Source organism: Ictalurus furcatus, chromosome 21 (assembly GCF_023375685.1).
Source record: "Ictalurus furcatus strain D&B chromosome 21, Billie_1.0, whole genome shotgun sequence".
Lineage (NCBI taxonomy): Eukaryota > Metazoa > Chordata > Actinopteri > Siluriformes > Ictaluridae > Ictalurus > Ictalurus furcatus.
The window spans coordinates 170498-188244 of record NC_071275.1 but is presented as its reverse complement, the minus strand read 5'-3'; the positions used below and the strand labels follow the sequence as shown (position 1 = coordinate 188244).

General features: G+C 39.0%; 1 protein-coding gene across 3 annotated transcripts in view; it reads left to right on the top strand.

Moving 5' to 3' along the window:
• The first annotated feature begins 439 nt into the window (after positions 1-439).
• Positions 440-17747, top strand: part of shisa4 (shisa family member 4) — a 30406-nt gene continuing 13098 nt past the window's right edge. For 2 of the 3 annotated variants that reach the window (XM_053653202.1, XM_053653200.1), the window contains exon 1: positions 440-1337. In XM_053653202.1, coding sequence (XP_053509177.1) covers positions 1280-1337 — 58 coding nt within the window. In that variant the 5' untranslated portion in view covers positions 440-1279. Of the gene's footprint in view, positions 1338-10758; positions 10881-17747 lie in introns of all 3 variants that reach the window. The other variant, XM_053653201.1, reaches the window with a different exon arrangement.

Below are 17747 nucleotides of genomic sequence, written 5' to 3'. Positions count from 1 at the left end.
GGACTGAACAGCTTGCATTCATTGATTCAATTATGAATTCTGCATCATATCAAACAATGCAAGAAGATAATGTGAGGCCATGTGTCCAAAAGTTGAAGTTGAACCGAAGTTTGACCTTTCAACAGAATAATGATCCTAAGCACACTAGCAAATCCACCAAGGAATGGCACCAAGGGTTATGGAATGGCCAAGTCAAAGCCTGGATTTGAATCTCATTAAAATGTTGTGGGGGGATTTGAAACAGGCAGTACATGCAAGAAAACCTTCAAACATCTTGTACCTTGCAACACATCTATTGATATTACTGTTGAACAAATGATTGAAAAAGCTAATTTTCCTTGTGTTTTTTTTTTCTAGTATATCAACTTTATTAATAGGCACTGTCTCAAAGATTATATTTGGACGTTGGCTTGTCCAAATATGTCAAAAAAGGCAACAATTTCCATGGGGTGTACTTATTTTTCCACATGACTGTAGGCTAATTCAACCAGTATTACTCTTTACTAGGTTTTATTCGGTTATTACTTATCTTTTCATACTGAATTTGAGAAAATATTGGTTATGAAATATGAAAATCTGCTATATTGAAAATGTTCAAAACCCTGTTATTGTTATTGCAGTAAAAAAATCATTATAGAATGTTAATCAGACCAACATCTTAATATGGTCAATATTGTCAATTCAGTTTTTACATCCAATTATTGAAATTTGATTTACAGACTGATTACTGATTATTTTATTGTCTTGTTTTCCCTGATCCAAGATAATGAATTGTATTAGCAAGGGGACCCTGAATAAGTTGTCACTTGGGTTCAGAATGAAAAGTAATTAGTAAATAAGAGGCGAGAGTTAGAGGGGCGTAGGGAACAGTTCGAGGACGTAGCCTAACCTTGCATCTCCCTGAAGCTGACCCTGTAGGAAGTGGTGGTTTATAAATAACCCATGAAACCTAATCCTGATCCTAGAAAGCGCTGGCTGGGGCGCCGTTATTGTTCAAACTCGTTATTATTAACACACGTTTCCTTTTTAAATGTACTGCACCAAGGTACGAATGACGCACGCGTATCACTGCATGTTGTTGGTAAATGCTCGTGCGCCTTTAATTGAGGATGTGTTGAACTGGCACAGAGCTCCACATAAACTGGAGCACAGAGGAAGTGCTTGGATACGCAGCTTATTCCGAATGCTGGGCCACTAATATTTAAATAATTGTTTCAGCCGAAGCAAATGTAACTCCCTTCTACATTTTACCTGACCGGAGTGAATAAGTGGAGTTGAGATGCCGCTGTCAGCTGCGCTGGTACCGCTGCTCTACATGGTTCTATCTGCTTGGCAGGGTAAGGCGGTGTTTCTTCACAGGCCCCGGTGGGAATGGCACATATATGGAACGTGAAGGAAAACAATATTAGCTTCGATTACACCCGAGCGTGCTTAAAATATTACCGATACGGCGGTGTGTCAGTGACTACGGTTACATGGACAGCAGTAATCTAATTATTGGCCTTACTCTGAGTAAGATAATAATGTGATTATGGTGTTTACATGAGTCGCTTTTAGAATACTCCTGTCATGTTCCGGTTTGACATGTTATAGAACATGATTAGATTAACAGCACGCGTCATTACGTCACCGCGCCACGCCGTCCGACGTCCCTCCAGAATTTCATATATCGACATACAGTTGGTCTTCGTTATGGTAGCGTATACAGTTTTGGGTGTTTTTATTTATTTTATTTTTTACGAACGCTTTAAGTGCAGTTAATTATTTGTCATGCTGTAAGTGCTAATAGACAACTGCTTGAAGCCGTGGGCTGCGTCCCAAACCGCGTTTTTATCGTCTATATAGTAGCCGAGATACATGTATTTTTCCCCACTACAGGCCTATAGTAGGCAAGTATGCGATGAAATGCGGTGAAAACTCACACGACGTTCATAATGTGATTAAGGTGTTTACATGTCTGTAATACACGTCCATAATGCGACTAAAACAGGAGTACTCCACCTGTCTTAATTCAATTAGAGCTTAATTCGAGTATGACCTTAATTAGATTAAGGTAAGTAAAATTGCTGTTTACATGGTAGTTTCTTAATCAAAGTATGGTCTTAATCGGTTTAAGAGTGGATTATTGTTGTCCATGTAAACGCAGCTAATGATATGCGGCAAATTGTGATATAGACTGTTTATAAATAGAGATCTTTTTAAGGGGAGAATGGGGTTGGTTGTAACATAATTTATAGCTGGTACAACAGAAGGTGCAATTTACGTTCCCCCAATGTTTTTAGAGTCTCTAGGTGTTGTGGTAACAAATATATTATAAACAAATAAATGTCTACAGTTCATCATTTCTAGGGAACAAGCAATTTTTTTAAAAAAAAATCACTCATCCTGTACATGTTCGATTTTAAAAGCTTTCTAGAACAGATTTGTCCTATCCCCATTAAAAAAAACTGTGGGTATCACTCTTCTGTAGCACCTAGTTGTCGTTAAATAGGGGTTGTTCTTATACAGTCCTCTCTGAAAGTATTTGAACGTCAAGGCCAGTTCTTTTGTTTTTGCTATAAACTGAAGATATTTCTGTTTGGGATCAAAAGATGAATGTAAGATGATAGATCAGAATTTCAGCTTTCATATCTTGATATTTACATATAGATATGTTAAACAACTTAGAACATGGCACCTTTTGTGGCAGAAACCCAATGTTTAGGTTAGGCAAAGTATTGGAACAGATAGTATTAAAATAAATAACACTGAATATTTGGTTACATATTCTTTGCTTGCAATAACTGACCCATTGACCTCACCAAATTGTTGCATTCTTCTTTTGTTAGATTAGATTAAACTTTATTGTCATTAAGCAGAGTACAAGTACAGAGCTAATGAAATGCAGTTAGCATCTAACCAGAAGTGCAAGAATATAGCTAGCTATATATACATATATATACACAGAAAGTGCAGGAGTAAGTATTGCAGCGTAAGTGCAATACAAGTAATATGTATAGTGGAGTTACAAAAATACAGTATCAGTGAATATATTAAAATAATGACACTAGTTATTGCAGATGAGAGGTATGTACAGTATGAATATCAATGTATGTACAGTTGGATGATATATGTACAGAACATAGTTAAACAGTGAAGTTGTTCATATAGTGCAACTATGAATAGTGCAAGTAACATGTTATATATACAGAACATTGTTAAATAGTGTGAATGTACAGGTAATGCAAATATGAATAGTGCAAGTAAATATCCAACACATAACTGTCCAATAAAGTACTGAACACTGCAGTATAGTGCAAGGTGAGGAATTTTAGAGTGGAGGGTTTGAGTTTAGCAGGGTCACAGCCTCGGGGAAGAAGCTCTTCCTGAGCCTACTTGTAGACTCCTGAATGTAGACTCCTGTAGTGCCTGCCGGAAGGGAGGAGGGTGAAAAGTCCATTGTTAGGGTGGGAGGCATCCTTAATGATGTTTTTTGCCCATCCCAGGCAACGCTTGCATATTATCAGTGGTGGGTAGCTGGGCGCCGGTTATTCATTGGGCAGTTTTAACTACCCGCTGGAGTGGTTTGCGATTGGAAGCGGAGCGGTTGCCGTACCAGTTCAGGGTGATGATGGAGGAGGAGAGGTTGTCTAACTTAACGGACTGGGGCCTGTTCGTTACAAAGTCCAGAGTCCAGTTGCAGACTGAAGTGCTGATACCAAGCTGGCTGAGCTTGGAGATCAACTTGGAGGGGATTACAGTGTTAAATGCTGAACTGAAGTCAACGAACAGCTTTCTGATGTATGAGTTTTGACTGTTTAGATGGGTCAATGCAGAGTGGAGTGGCGTACAGATGGCATCCTCTGTTGACCTATTGTGGTGATAGGCAAACTGATGTGGATCCAGTGTGGCAGTGAGACATTGCCTGAGCCAGGGACAGATTGAAAATGTCCGTAAAGACCACAGCCAGCTGCACCACACAGGCTCCAAGCACTCGCCCAGGTATTCCATCCGGGCCGGCTGCCTTCCGTGCACTCACCTTGCTCAGAGTAGAGCAAGCATCTGTGATTGAGAGTGTGAGAGGCTGATCATCTGTTGGGAGAACCACTTTTTTTGTGTGATGCTTTTCCAGTGTTCTGAAGATTCTTCAGCTTCTGATTCTTACTGCTGATAAGTGGTTTGCCTCATGTGGCCTCTATATTTCTGCTCTCAAAGTCTTATTGTGATAACTTCACCCTACCCTGTAGGTTTTTGCTGTCACTGATTGTTGGGGTTTTTTTGCTTCACAGCCCTTGCAGTTTTCCTCTCATCAACTGCTACTGTTTTTCTTGGCCAACCTGTTAGATGTCTGATTGTTAGTACACCGGCAGTTTCTTTCTTGTTAAGGACATTCCAAATTGTTGTAATGGGTATGCCCAGTGCTTGTGCAATGGCTCTGACTGATTTTCCCTCTTCCTCAGCATTAAAATGGCTTGCTTTTCTCCCGTATACAGATTTCTGATCTGCATGTGGGTTTATCCTTTTTAAAAACAGTGTCTTCTCAGGTGAAACCCAGGGCTCAAATCAAGAGTACACAGAGCTATTAATTGATTTAACAACCGATTTAACAGAGCATACCTGGGCAACAAGAAACACCTGTCAGTCACATGTTCCAATATTATTGATCACGTGAAAAATTTGTTTAAAAAAAAGGTGCCATGTTCTTAGAGTTCTTGGAGTGCCATGCAACCAAATATTAAGTGTTATTTAATTTACTTTAAGACGATCTGTTCCATATAAAAATTGGGTGGTTTGCCACCAAAGGTCCAATGTTCTAAGGTGTCGAACACACCTAGATGTAATCTTCAGGAAATGAAAGCTGAAATTCTAATATATCGTCTCATATTCATCTTTTGATCTTAAACCCAAATGCCTTCAGTGTATAGCAAAAACAATAGAATTGGCCTTGCTGATCCAATTGTTTCAGAGGGGACTGTAGCCTCAGTCATGCAGTGTCTCACACAGTATTTCTTCTGAACCAGTATTTGTGTGTTGAAAAAAACAACAACAATGCTTGTTTGTGTGTGCGTCTACATTCATTCCCACCCCAAAATCATGATCTCAACTCAAACATGTATGACCTTACTACAGAAACATTACCGACTGCATTAACTGGCCTACAGTGTGGTGCGTGCTTTTGTGTGTGAGAGTGAGTGAGTGAGTTAGTTGTCTAGAAAATTTGTTTCTTTTTAGTTTTATTTTACTGCTTCATGTTAAACAATAGTCACTCCACGCCATGGAAAGCCAAATGCCTTCAAAGCCTAAAGTCCCTGCTGAAAAATCCAGCTTGGTCTGACCAGCTATGAGCTGCCAAAACATTGGTAGAGCTGGTCAAACTGGTAAGTGCTGGCAGAAAGTTAACAGTGTCTGAATTACTGCTACTAATGCTACATCATACACAAGTTATTTTTAAGAAAATAGTACAGTAAGGCAAATAGAAAATTTCAAACATTTAATGGTCTATCTAGTCCAGGGCTCTCTGGGCTTTCATTAAATATACATTTTTCATGTTTTTTTTTTCCCCATATTTACGAAATATGAAAATTGTCAACCAGCCACGTTCAATTCAGTTCAGATCAGCTCTATTCAATTAAAATTAATTCAGTTTCGTTTATACAGCAGAAATTATTATATAGATGTAGAATTAGATCCCCAATGAGGAAGCCAGAAACAGCAGTGGCGAGGAAAAGCTCCCTAAAAACCTTGAGAGGAATTCAAAAAGGAACTCATCCTCCCCTGGGTGACACTGGACAGTGTTTCCCATTAATTGTTTCCCACCAGTTATAATGTGGTGGTCCTGCCACAGTTTCATAATGAACCGAAAATATTTTTAAACTTCTCATAATAACATTAAAGATCTCTGGTTTGTGCCATTGCTTCGGAAAAGCATCTCTCACTCCAAGTCAGTCAGAACCTCCCCTCAGTCGGTCAGACCACTCCGCTCCCTTCCCCTCCCTCTGCTGTATGTGTACATGCTCACACGCACTGGAACCACATGGCTGCATTATGGTGGCAAATCTGTGACAAAAATCCAAGCACATTATTGCCTGTCACGCATTCAGTAAATTAAAACTGCGAGAGGAAACTAGATGTACACGCATGGAAAGGGGAGTACAGAAGCCCTAAGCTGCCATGCATTATTAATTTTTTCTTTCTAATTTTCTTCTGATCTCGACTCGAATTTTTCCATCCATCGTCCTGAAGTCAATGGGCTTTTTGAATGGGTTTTGAATTAAATGACTGAAATTAGGTCTGCGGTTAACACAATCTCAAGATATTTAAATGTTTTATTCTATGACACAAAATACATTAATAATACCTCACACATCATTTTGTTAAGCTTTTACGTGTCTTGAAAAAGGTGGTTGCTAACAAGTGGCTAAAGGAACCACAGAGTTGTTCGTGGACATTAAACGCCATCACTCTTCTATTTTCCAGTTGCAGAGTTTTTTAAATTAAAGATTGAAAGAGTGATGGTGACGTTGAAGTCATGCTACTGTGGTGTAGATCGTTTATAGCCTAACCAGCTTTTTACTTCTGGCGATTGTATTTAGGCTTCAAAATTCATAAAAGTTGTGTTCATTTGTGAAGATTATCTTGATGAACAAAATGTGTAAGAATCATAAACTTTTGTTGGTCACAGAGCTTATTTTCTGCAGTAATCCAAAAGCCAATGGAAAAAACCTACTGGATTTTTTGTCAAGGGAACCAGGGTGATGCTAACTTCCTGGTTGGACTACAAAAATAAGGCACCCCTGCAGGATTGATGATTTCCACATAAGTGTCTGACACTAGAGAAGGGGACACACACCCCTCTCTCTTAATGCGGAGATAAACAAAGAAAAAAACAATTATAAATGCATGGCTGCTATTGCACTGCCACATAAAGTACATGTTTTAAATACCTGTGTGTTTAATTATTTTCACCCGGCGTCTATTAGCGCTGTCTCGTTGCCACCATCAGCAGTTTGGCTCTGTACTCGCGGATTCGCGAGCCTTTACGAGAACTCCGCGCTTGTTACGTCATTGTTTACAGAAGTAAACATAAAAACCTGGAGAGAGACAGGTGCTCAATTCAGGAATTTCAGACTCTGTGGATTATCGTCACGCTTCCAAAAGGACAATTTCCGCTGAAGAAATACCTTTTTCTTCTATTTTTTGGTGATTGTCTGGGAGGATTCACCATCAAGTTTCCGTAATCCTGCAGATAAGTGGAACCACTCACCTTTGGACTGGGGAACGTGTGAGGACGATCCAGAAGAATTGAATCCCTTGTATATATTCTTTTTCACTACAAGAGGGACTTTGGGTGTGGGTTTATTGTATATATTTAGTGACTTGCTTTTTGTATAATACACAACAAGCTTGGTGAAAGTTATTGGTGGTTTATGATGTGATTTTCTTTTTAAATATACGCTGTTAGAGACTGGATCTTTTTTGTAACTAGTGCATCTACGAGGTGAGCTGGAACACAATGGCTCTTACAGCATGTATTATAGTAAAAGGGGGAAAATGTACTGCACTAATTATGTTGTTAACACTGGTGATGGTATTTCTGAGGGTAACACCATAGAGCAGGTTGTGAATAGGCGCAAGCTAGTGATAATAATGATGAGGTTAATGCTGACGTTACTACCTGTTATTGATGTGTGTAATGTGCAATCAATGCAGACAGACTTTGAACAAATGAAAAATTTTAAACAAGTTGAAACTCTAGATGAGAATCAGACGGGCAATTAACAGCACATTAAATAGCTGCATTAAGGGAGGTAGTCAGGGCTACTTTAGAGATGTTGCAGGACTCCTTCCAACAGTTGTTGCAAAAACTTGAGAGGGCGGTAATAGATGGTTTCCTTATGAGGGATGCTAAATAGGAAAATCAAATGAAAAAAGTTAGGCAAACTAGCACACCTACCCTAGATTGCATATTTTTACCCCATCTACCCCACATATTCCCTCTAAACACTGTCTCAGCTCCCAACATGTTAACTCCCCAGCCTGTGTTCCACCTTCCACCATCATGAGCAATAGATACACAGTAAGCCAACCTGTACATACCCACTTACCCACAACAATACCTTCTCACGTCTTGTCTGGTGTTCCCTCATTCTGTGCAAAACCAAAGTCCATGAGTGGAGGACGTTCAAGGACATTTTCATGACAGCTGTCCTTCCCGGGGATTACCTGGCAGAGGTCGAGGACAAGCTCAGGGCGATGGTACAGCAGCTGGGGCAGAATCTATGAGATTTCACCTACGATTACCGTGCTCTATGCTTAAAATGGAAAGCAGACATCACAGAGGAGGAGTTAGTAAACCACATCCTGAATAACATCAACCCCAGTGTTGCAGGCTGCCTAAGAGGGACAATAACCCCTTTTGAACAGCTGGTCAAGGTGGGCTCCAGGGTAGAAAAAGACTGCTTGGGGGCTAAGGACTATTGGTAAAATGTGGGAATATTGAACACAAAGGAGAAAGGATCCAACAAGACACCTGGAAGCCGAGGTCCCAAAGAGCTAGCGAGGATGTCAATCATACATCCTCACGACACTAAGCTCCTTACACCATCCCTTCTCCAGGTACCTCTAATGGTTGCTGGGGAAGAAATAAGAGCAATCATTGACACTGGCAGCTCATATACCCTAATGCAGCACAAGGTCTGGAGGAGACTAACCAAGAACACTGACTCCGAACACCAGCAGCTGCAGAAATTCGCCATGGTGGATGGTAAAGTGCATGTCTCCAGGTCATAGACTTATGAGTGGCACGATTCCAGCTGGACTATAGACACTTACATCATGATGTTAGGGATGGGTACCGAAACCCGGTATTAAACTGGACCTGGTGCTAAATTACAAAAGACTGTAGTATCGATAAGCGCTGACTCTTTCGGTTCTGCTTTCGGTACTGGAGAAATTAAGAAAATATATTTCCTATTTATTATTGCTAAATAAACGTTATCTTGCACATTTTATCTCACCAACCATTTCTAATTTGTGATAATATTAAGACATTCGTCTGCATTTTCGTTATTCACAATCCAGAACTGAGATCTCTCGATCTAACTTGAAAGCTATTGTTTAATACACAGAGTGACGATGGTGGAGAGAACCAAACGTTCAAAAGTGTGGTTACACTTCACTAGAGTTGATTCAGACAATGCTCGTTGCCACAAATGCAACAAGATTTTTGCTTGTAAGAGCAGAAACACAAAAAAAGTTTTCGACTGCCTAGCTAGCTCGTCTCTGGTTGCCCCATCTACTTCAGGTATGTATGCTAGCAGCCTTCCCAAATAACAATGACATATAATCATTGCATAATTGAGGTCTCTCGTGGCATCGAAACACTGACTATGTTTACATGGACAGTAATTTAATTATTGACCTTATTCTGAATAAGGTAATACTGTGGTTAAGGTGTTTACATGAGTTGCTTTTAGAATATTCCTTTCATGTTCAGGTTTTACATGTTATAGAACATAGATCGATTAACAGCACGTCATTACATCTCTGTGCCACGCCGTCCGACGTTCCATCCAGAATTTCACATATGGACATACAGTTCGTCTTCGTTATGGTACCGTATACAGTTTTGGGTGTTTTAATTTTTAACATGTATTTAACATGTATTTAGTAGCCGAAATACATGTATGTCTCCTACTATATGTATATGTAAGTACGCAGTTTGGGACACAGCCGTGCTCTCTTGTTTGCCATCAAACAGTTGAGCACTGCCATTTGTGATCGTGTCCTGTCGCACAATGCGGTGAAAACTCTCACACGATGTTAATAGTGTGATTAAGGTGTGTACATGTCTGTAATACACGTCGATAATGCGACTAAAATTCGATTTGTCTTAATTTGATTTGTGTTTACTTCAAGTATGACTTTAATCGGATTAAGGTAATAAAAAAATGCTGTTTACATGGTAGTTTCTTAATCACAGTATTGTCTTAATCGGGGTAATATTGGATTATTGTTGTCCATGTAAACGTACTGACTGTTCATCTCCAACACTGATCCAACATCTTTTTGCTCATTAAAGTCATGTTGAATCAATGTTGTTCACGCCATATAAAATAAATGTAAACTCGCCCTAATTGGTGTGCTTACCATATGTTGAAATGATGTTGATTTCATTTGGGTGAAATGACATTGGGCATTCAACATATCTTCTGCTTGTTTTTAAAATCCCAAATAAAGAAATAAATCAGTATGTAAACATTTAGGCTATTAAACCCACATCACTTTCAGTTACTTTACAAATAGTATATATGTGTGTGTGTGTGTGTATATATATATATATATATATATATATATATATATATATATATATATATATATACACACACACACACACACACATATATATATATATATATATATATATATATATATATATATATATATATATATATACACACACACATATATATATATATATATATATATATATATATATATATATATATGTATGTGTGTATATATATATATATATACACACACACACACACACACACTATTTGTAAAGTAACTGAAAGTGTTGTGCGTTTAATAGCCTTAATGTAATCAGAGTATTTTTTTCTGCAGTATATAAATCTTAAACACTAAAAAAATGCCTTCACTCTGGTGCATTTACAAATAGATCTATAATAAGAAACTTATTTTACATTTTAAAAAATAATAAAGCAATGTTAATTCTGTTCTCAGTTTGTTTCTTTTCTCAATTTCTGCCTTTCCAAGTCCACACTTGGACACACTTTGGAGCAGCTGTGACTCAGGTGGTAGAGCAGGTTGTCCACTAATCGTAGGGATGGTGGTTCGATTCCCAGCCCACATGTCTCCACATGCCGAAATGTCCTTGGGTAAGACACTGAACACCAAGTTGCTCCCGATGGCAGGCAATCGCCTTGCATGGAAGCTTTTCTGCCATTGGTGTGTGAGTGTGTGTGTGAATGGGTGAATGAGAAACAGTGTAAAGTGCTTTGTAGAACCACTAAGGTTAAAAGGCACTATATAAGTGCAGACCATTTACCATAATACAGTAACATAATAGTGCAATATAATAAAGAATAATAGAATAAAGATAAAAGGGAGCGTTAAAAGACCAAATATTTTATTGAAAAATTCAGTTATGTAATACTTACATTTCAGGTTTTTAGAGAACTCTCATCAGAATTTATAACCTCAATAATGTTTTGCATGTAATTTGGTTATTCTTTTGTCTTCTGTGTGTGCGTGAGAGAGAGAGAGAGAGAGAGAGAGAGAGAGAGAGAATGGTGAATGAAACACAGTGTAAAGGTCCTTTCACACTGTGCGTGACACGATAAAGCGGTGCTTTCACACCAAACACTAAATGATTGATCGCCTTCAGCTAATTGCATGATAGGTGGCATTGACCGAGAATGCATTTTACACCTGCACACTAGGTGGCACAACCCACTATTCAGCTGATCGCATATCGTCTTTGAAGAAGACCACTAAATGAAGAATCACGTAAATGTTGACGCATAGCACCACAAGGCACACAAATAGTTAAGAAGCACAGAAGAAGAAAGAAAATGGATTCTTCTACCAGCAGCAGTGAGGACGAGTTTGTTGTTTTATTAAATGAGGAAAGGAAAAGAAAAAGATGGCATTATTGGGTACACCCTATTCTTGAGAAAAGAGAAGTGCACGGGGAGTTCCATAGATTGATACAGGAATTGAAGTTGTATCATGACCATTATAGAAAATAACATTATTTTCCAGGCTAAATTATCTCAATGTAAATCAATCCCAATAATAGTTTTAAAGAATGCAGCCATCTCACAGAATTCACACAATATTGTCTGGCTAGCTTATTGTAGCCTCTACTTATCATGCTAATAGCATTTATACAACCAAACCCCCCCGCCCAACCCCCCCGCATTCCAGAACATTAGCACCTGTCCCTCATGCAGCAAACAATGCCCAGAAAATAAAACAGGACCAGTTAAGTATATTTTATAAATGAAGCTATTTGCACCTACTTATACTTCCAGCCATCTTTGACTGTGAATACTAACTTTTCTTATTTTATGTGTATTCTAACCAGAAATGGAGGCAGAATGTTTTGTGTTTTTTGAACAGCACCATCAAGCTGTTTTAGTATGAATGAAATAATGTGAAATATAATACAATAACACAGGAGTGGGACAAAACCCGTTTATTTGGGCAAGATAAATAACAACAAAAAAATACAATTAGAATAAAAGAATAAAAAATATGTATACTAAAAGTATAAAAGATATGTATATGTAGATGAAAGAACAATAAGAATAAGCATTATAAGACTAAAAAACAACTGCTTTTTCAAATGCTTCTCTTAAAACAAAAACTAGACTTTTACATTATACAACTGTATATGATACAGTACATTAAATCCATTCTCTTCTCTCTTCCGGAATACTCTTCTTTGGTGTTTACACTGGTTTTCAAAACAACTTTTTGTGCTAGAGCGCCACCAATCTTGCCGTTTTGTGTAACAGCAGTGGCTCTGGGCACATGTTCTAAAGCTCAAATCTAATTGGATGGCCCATTTCGTCACAAAGCGACAGGAATAAAATCGTCACACTGGTAGAAAAAAAAATGTCGCTTTGTTGTGCCATGAATGATCGTGCCCAGTGTGAATAGCTCCATAGGGATCTATTGCTTCGATTCAAGAGCATCATCACATCAAACATTCGTGTCGCTTAATCATGCTCAGTGTAAAAGGACCTTAAAGAGCTTTGTAGAACTGCTAAGGTTAAAAAGCGGTATATAAGTGCAGACCTTTTACCATTTATTACACTGAACCTAGTGAGCAGGGACTAGGGGGCCATCTTAACCCAGTAGTCTGAGGAGGGCAAGGTTATTGCGTATGTGTCAAGGAAATTAAAAGGGGCTGAGCTTAATTATTCTACCTCAGAGAAGGAGTGCCTGGCTGTGGTATGGGCTGTAGAAAAGTAAAGGCATTTCCTGGAAGGAGTGGAGTTTGAGGTCTTTACTGACCATGCAGCAATGATCTGGGTGTTCAACTGCCCAAAGATCTCCTCACGCCTGACAAGGTGGACCCTGCGGCTGCAACAATTCTCCTTCAAAGTGCGCTACAGGAAGGGTTGTCTTAACACCAGACCAGATGCCTTGTCAAGGGCCTTCTAACCTCCCGCCATGGATGTGTCTCCGTTCTTGCATATCGTACACCACCACCAAACTGACATTCCCCATTCCTTGGCTGAAATTGCCCAAACTCAGGACAAAGATGATACAGTGAAACAGTTGAAGGTCACACAACAAAATATAAACTAACCTCAATCCCAAGTTTCCTACACTACTTCCACTCCAGCCCACTAGGAGGCCATCTTGCATGGCTGTAGACCTTGCTATGGGTGCTGGAAGTAACCTGGTGGTCGACGGTGCGAAAAGATGTCTGGGAGTATGTGAAACGGTGTACCACCTGCCAGAAATACAAACATGAAAATAACAAACCATCCGGGTTCATGCAGTCCACTGATCTACTGGAACCATTCCCCACCAGTACAAGGGAAAACGCTTACCTGCTGGTTATCATCAACTTCTTCACTAAGTGGGTAGACATGTTCCCACTACAAGACAGCAAGACCCCTAAGATCCTAAAGGTCCTCAGGGTGGAGATTTTTTACCAGATGGGGAGTACCCAAGTACCTGGTCTCCGATTGCGGGCCATGTTTTAAATACCTGTGTGTTTAATTATTTTAATTATTGCCACCTGGTATCTATGACACAGTGCTGTTGCCACCATCAGCATTGTGTTTGGCTCTGTGCTCACGGAATCGCAAACCTTTACGAAAACTCTGCGCTGGTTACGTCATCACATAACAGCATGCATTGTTTATGGAAGTAAACATAAACCGGGGGAGAGACAGCACCGGGAGAGTGCTCAACTCAAGAATTTCAAACTCTGTAGACTATCATTATTATCTTCCTCAAGGACAATTTCAGCTGAAGGAATACTTTTTACTTCTGTTTTTGGTTATTGTCTGGGAGGATTCACCAGTGAGTTTTCGTAATCCGGCAGAAAAGTGGATTTGCTCAACTTTTTGCTTTTTGTATAATACACAACAAACTTGGTATAAGTTTTTGGTGTGCTTTTTTTTTATATATATATACGCTGTTAGAGCCTGGATCTGATTTGTAATCATAGCTTTTACGAGGTGAGCTGTTACACCGCTTAGGGCTTCCATAGGGGCCCTGAGCCAAGCTCTGGCTCAGGAGGAAAAGTCTGTATGCACAAGCAAATTCATTCTCCACTGCTGCTTCTTTTCTCAACTATTGCTCCTGCTCACACAAATACTTTTTATTGTTTCCAGCAGTGGACGGGGCCAACTGGCTTGTCCTCAAATATCATTGGCTAACAAATTTTTCCAGAAATGAGTTCTGACTGGCTGCCACTCACTGTGACGAACTTTTAGCATAGTTACTTGTTCCTCATGAGAGAGATGGCTTCATCCACAGACACTCTTCATGCGAATCATTTATTTTTTATTTGTTGATAGTTTTTAATTGATACCCTTGCAACATGTAATGTAATATATGTAAATACATGGTATCTTCACCAGTTGTTAATAGACAGGAAGTGTTCTGCCAGTTTACTGGCTAGTCTTTGCATTCTTGGGATGTTTATAGGGAAGTGAAGCTTGTGAAGAAGTTTCCCCATGTGGAAAAAATTTCTCCATGTGCAGTACACAACAGCAATTAATTATACTTTAAGCACAGCTTATATTATTAAAAGTATAGTTGTAGTTGTAAGTAAGGTGTAGGACACCTTGTACACGAAAAGTATAATAATGCAACATAATCAACAAATCCGATTTAGGAGATAGCCCCTTGAAGCAACATTGAAGTCAGTGGCTTCAAGTCACAACCCTCTGTTACTAAGCCAATGATTTGTTATCTGGGGGATCACAATTAATTATGAAGAGTCTTACTACATGAATGATTATCAATATGATATCAGCTGGATGGATCGCTATCTGTTAATATCCCAAGAATACAAAGGCTAGCTAGTAAACTGGTAGAACACTTTCTGTCTATTAACAACTGGTAAAGATACTCTGTATTTACATATATTATATTACAGAACGTAGCATGTTGCAATGGTATCAATTGAAAACTATCAACAAATAAAACAATAAATGACTTGCATGAAGAGTGATGTTGAGTAACCGAGCACATCAACAACGTCAAGAACACACTCAGATTTTGGCATAGATTTGCTGCCATAAGCATGCCTTCCCCCCGATAGGGTCCACCCACCACAGTCTCACAAAAATCCTGTGGGAAACACTGCTGGATAATGAGATTGCAAATCATTAATCTTCCACAATTGGATACTATATTGGCAAAAAGTACTGAATATGTTGAAGGGATGTTCAGTATGATGGTCGTGGTCTTTTTTGATTACACACAGCTTGAAAAGATGTGGTCGGCTGGCTTCATATGCCTTGTAGAAAGCATATGATAGCCAGCACCTCTCTGTTAGTAACGGTCATGTGATAGGGTAGAGTTGCCTGATGGGTGGGAATTGGCTACGACTAAATAAATAAATAAATAAATAAATATTAAAATAATAATAATAATAATAATAATAATAATAATAAATGGAACTGGAACAATCACTAATAGAGGCCCATTTGGTCTTGGTATGCCTTGCCACATATGTTGGGGTTATTGTTATAAAAACTGTTCTCAATTCTGAGTTTATGGTTGAGCATTGTTGCTCTAATATGTCGTGGAAATTAGACAACACTCGCAGACTCGTCCTCTGAAGGTAAAACGGTTTATTACAGAAAGATGGTTAATACAGGATAGAATAAAGCAGGATAGAATAATGAGAGCACTCTGAAGCCCTTGTACTAAACCACTACTATATATATATATATATGAAATGCAGAGCATGACATAATTCTGTGTACCGATAAGAAGCAGTTTGAGGCAGTTCAAACAGGGTTTGTTTAAGGATCTTGGAAGATGTTTAGATGAACCTTGAACAGAAGAACATGTTTGTGTCTCTGTAAGCAGATAAACATTTTGTACTGATCTCAGTGACATGACATGGCCTTCTTAGGCGTTATCCTCACATGAGAATGAAAGAGAACAAGAACAAACTTATTACAAAGTAAAAATGAGTAATTTCCCTCACAAATGCCTCGCTTTAGATTAGCCCTGGCTAGACTATAAGCTGCCCTGTAAGCAGTATCTCTTTGTTTTAGTAGACTTTTCTCTCTTTGTTTTAGTAGACCTCTTTGGTCATCCAGGGTTTCTAGATAGGGAACCCATGGATTTCCTTAACTCTGGTAACATTCTCTGTGCAGTAATTACTGTAGGACAGGGCAGATGAGATATATTGCTCTAGCTCAATAAAGGAGTTGTTTTCAGCAAATACACTCCACTCTGTGTGCTCAAAACAGTCCTGTAGTTGTGACATTGTTCCCTCAGGCCAACTATTTTGCTAGTTGCTTTAATAGTTTTAATGAGTGGCTTGTAAGCTGGCAGTCTTAACAAGGAAAGATGGTCAGGAGACTCTCAAGGTTTACCTGATTGAAATCCCCTGCTACAATGAAGACTGTAGGACGTGAGTTCTGCTGTTTGCTTATGGGTGAGTGTAGTAATTTGAGTGCTTAGCATTAGCATACAGTGGTATGTAGACTGCAATTCAAAAACCACAGAGAATTCCCTAGGAAGTTGGAAAGGCCTGCACCTCACCATGATATATTCCAAATCAGGTGTTCAGAGACTGTCCATGGTAATTGCATTTGTATGGAGTAGTAACCCAAACTTATCCTGGTGGTGTAGCGATCTCTGCTGGTATTTGTTTAAAGTCAAAATTGAGGTGATTGCATGTAGTACCACTGCTTAGATCAAGATGGCTATACACTAAGTATGCCTCAACTTTCCAGTCCAAAATAAACAACTGAAAAAGCAACACAAACAGTAATGAAGAATTTTTACGGGAGTACCGAGCCGCTGAGTCCATGCATGCCACCATCTCGACTCTATTGTCCAATGAGCCTATCCTAAGACTGAAAATTTCTGAAGATGGCAGAGATCTCACCTGTAATGAAAGTCTGCGATGTACAGGTGAAAAGGAAGGGGGAGAACACAGTTCCCTGTGGTGCTCCAGTGCTGCTTAGCAGGCACTCGCAGGCAGGTTCCCAAAATGGGGTCTGTCCATGACCCACGAGATCATGGATGTGTCCACCTACAGTCTTCTCATTTTCTCTCTCAACCGGAGAGGTTGGATGGTGTTAAATGTGCATGAGGAATCAAAGAGGTATAAATAAGACAGGTCCACCTGCACTCCCTAAGCAGGTTGTAATCACTGGCACCCAATCTTGAACACCTAATTCTAATTTTATGGATTTGAATATGTGATAAATGTGGGGGTGTACTTACTTTTTGTCACTTCATGTGACTGATCTGTTTTTTTGTTCATTTAAATTGTGAAAATTACTACAAAATGTCAATTGTATGTCTCATTTGATAGAGTGTATAAACTATATTAATAGGCACTGCTTCACAGAGGATCAAATGTTTGCTTGTCCAAATATGAAAGAAAAAACCCTCAACAATTTCCATGGGGTGTACTTATTTTTTTCACATGACTGTAAACCAACATTTACGGAGCCATGCACACCTGGTCAAACCTGCAGCAACAGTGAGGATCATGTTTCTTCAGTGCTTTTAATACCATC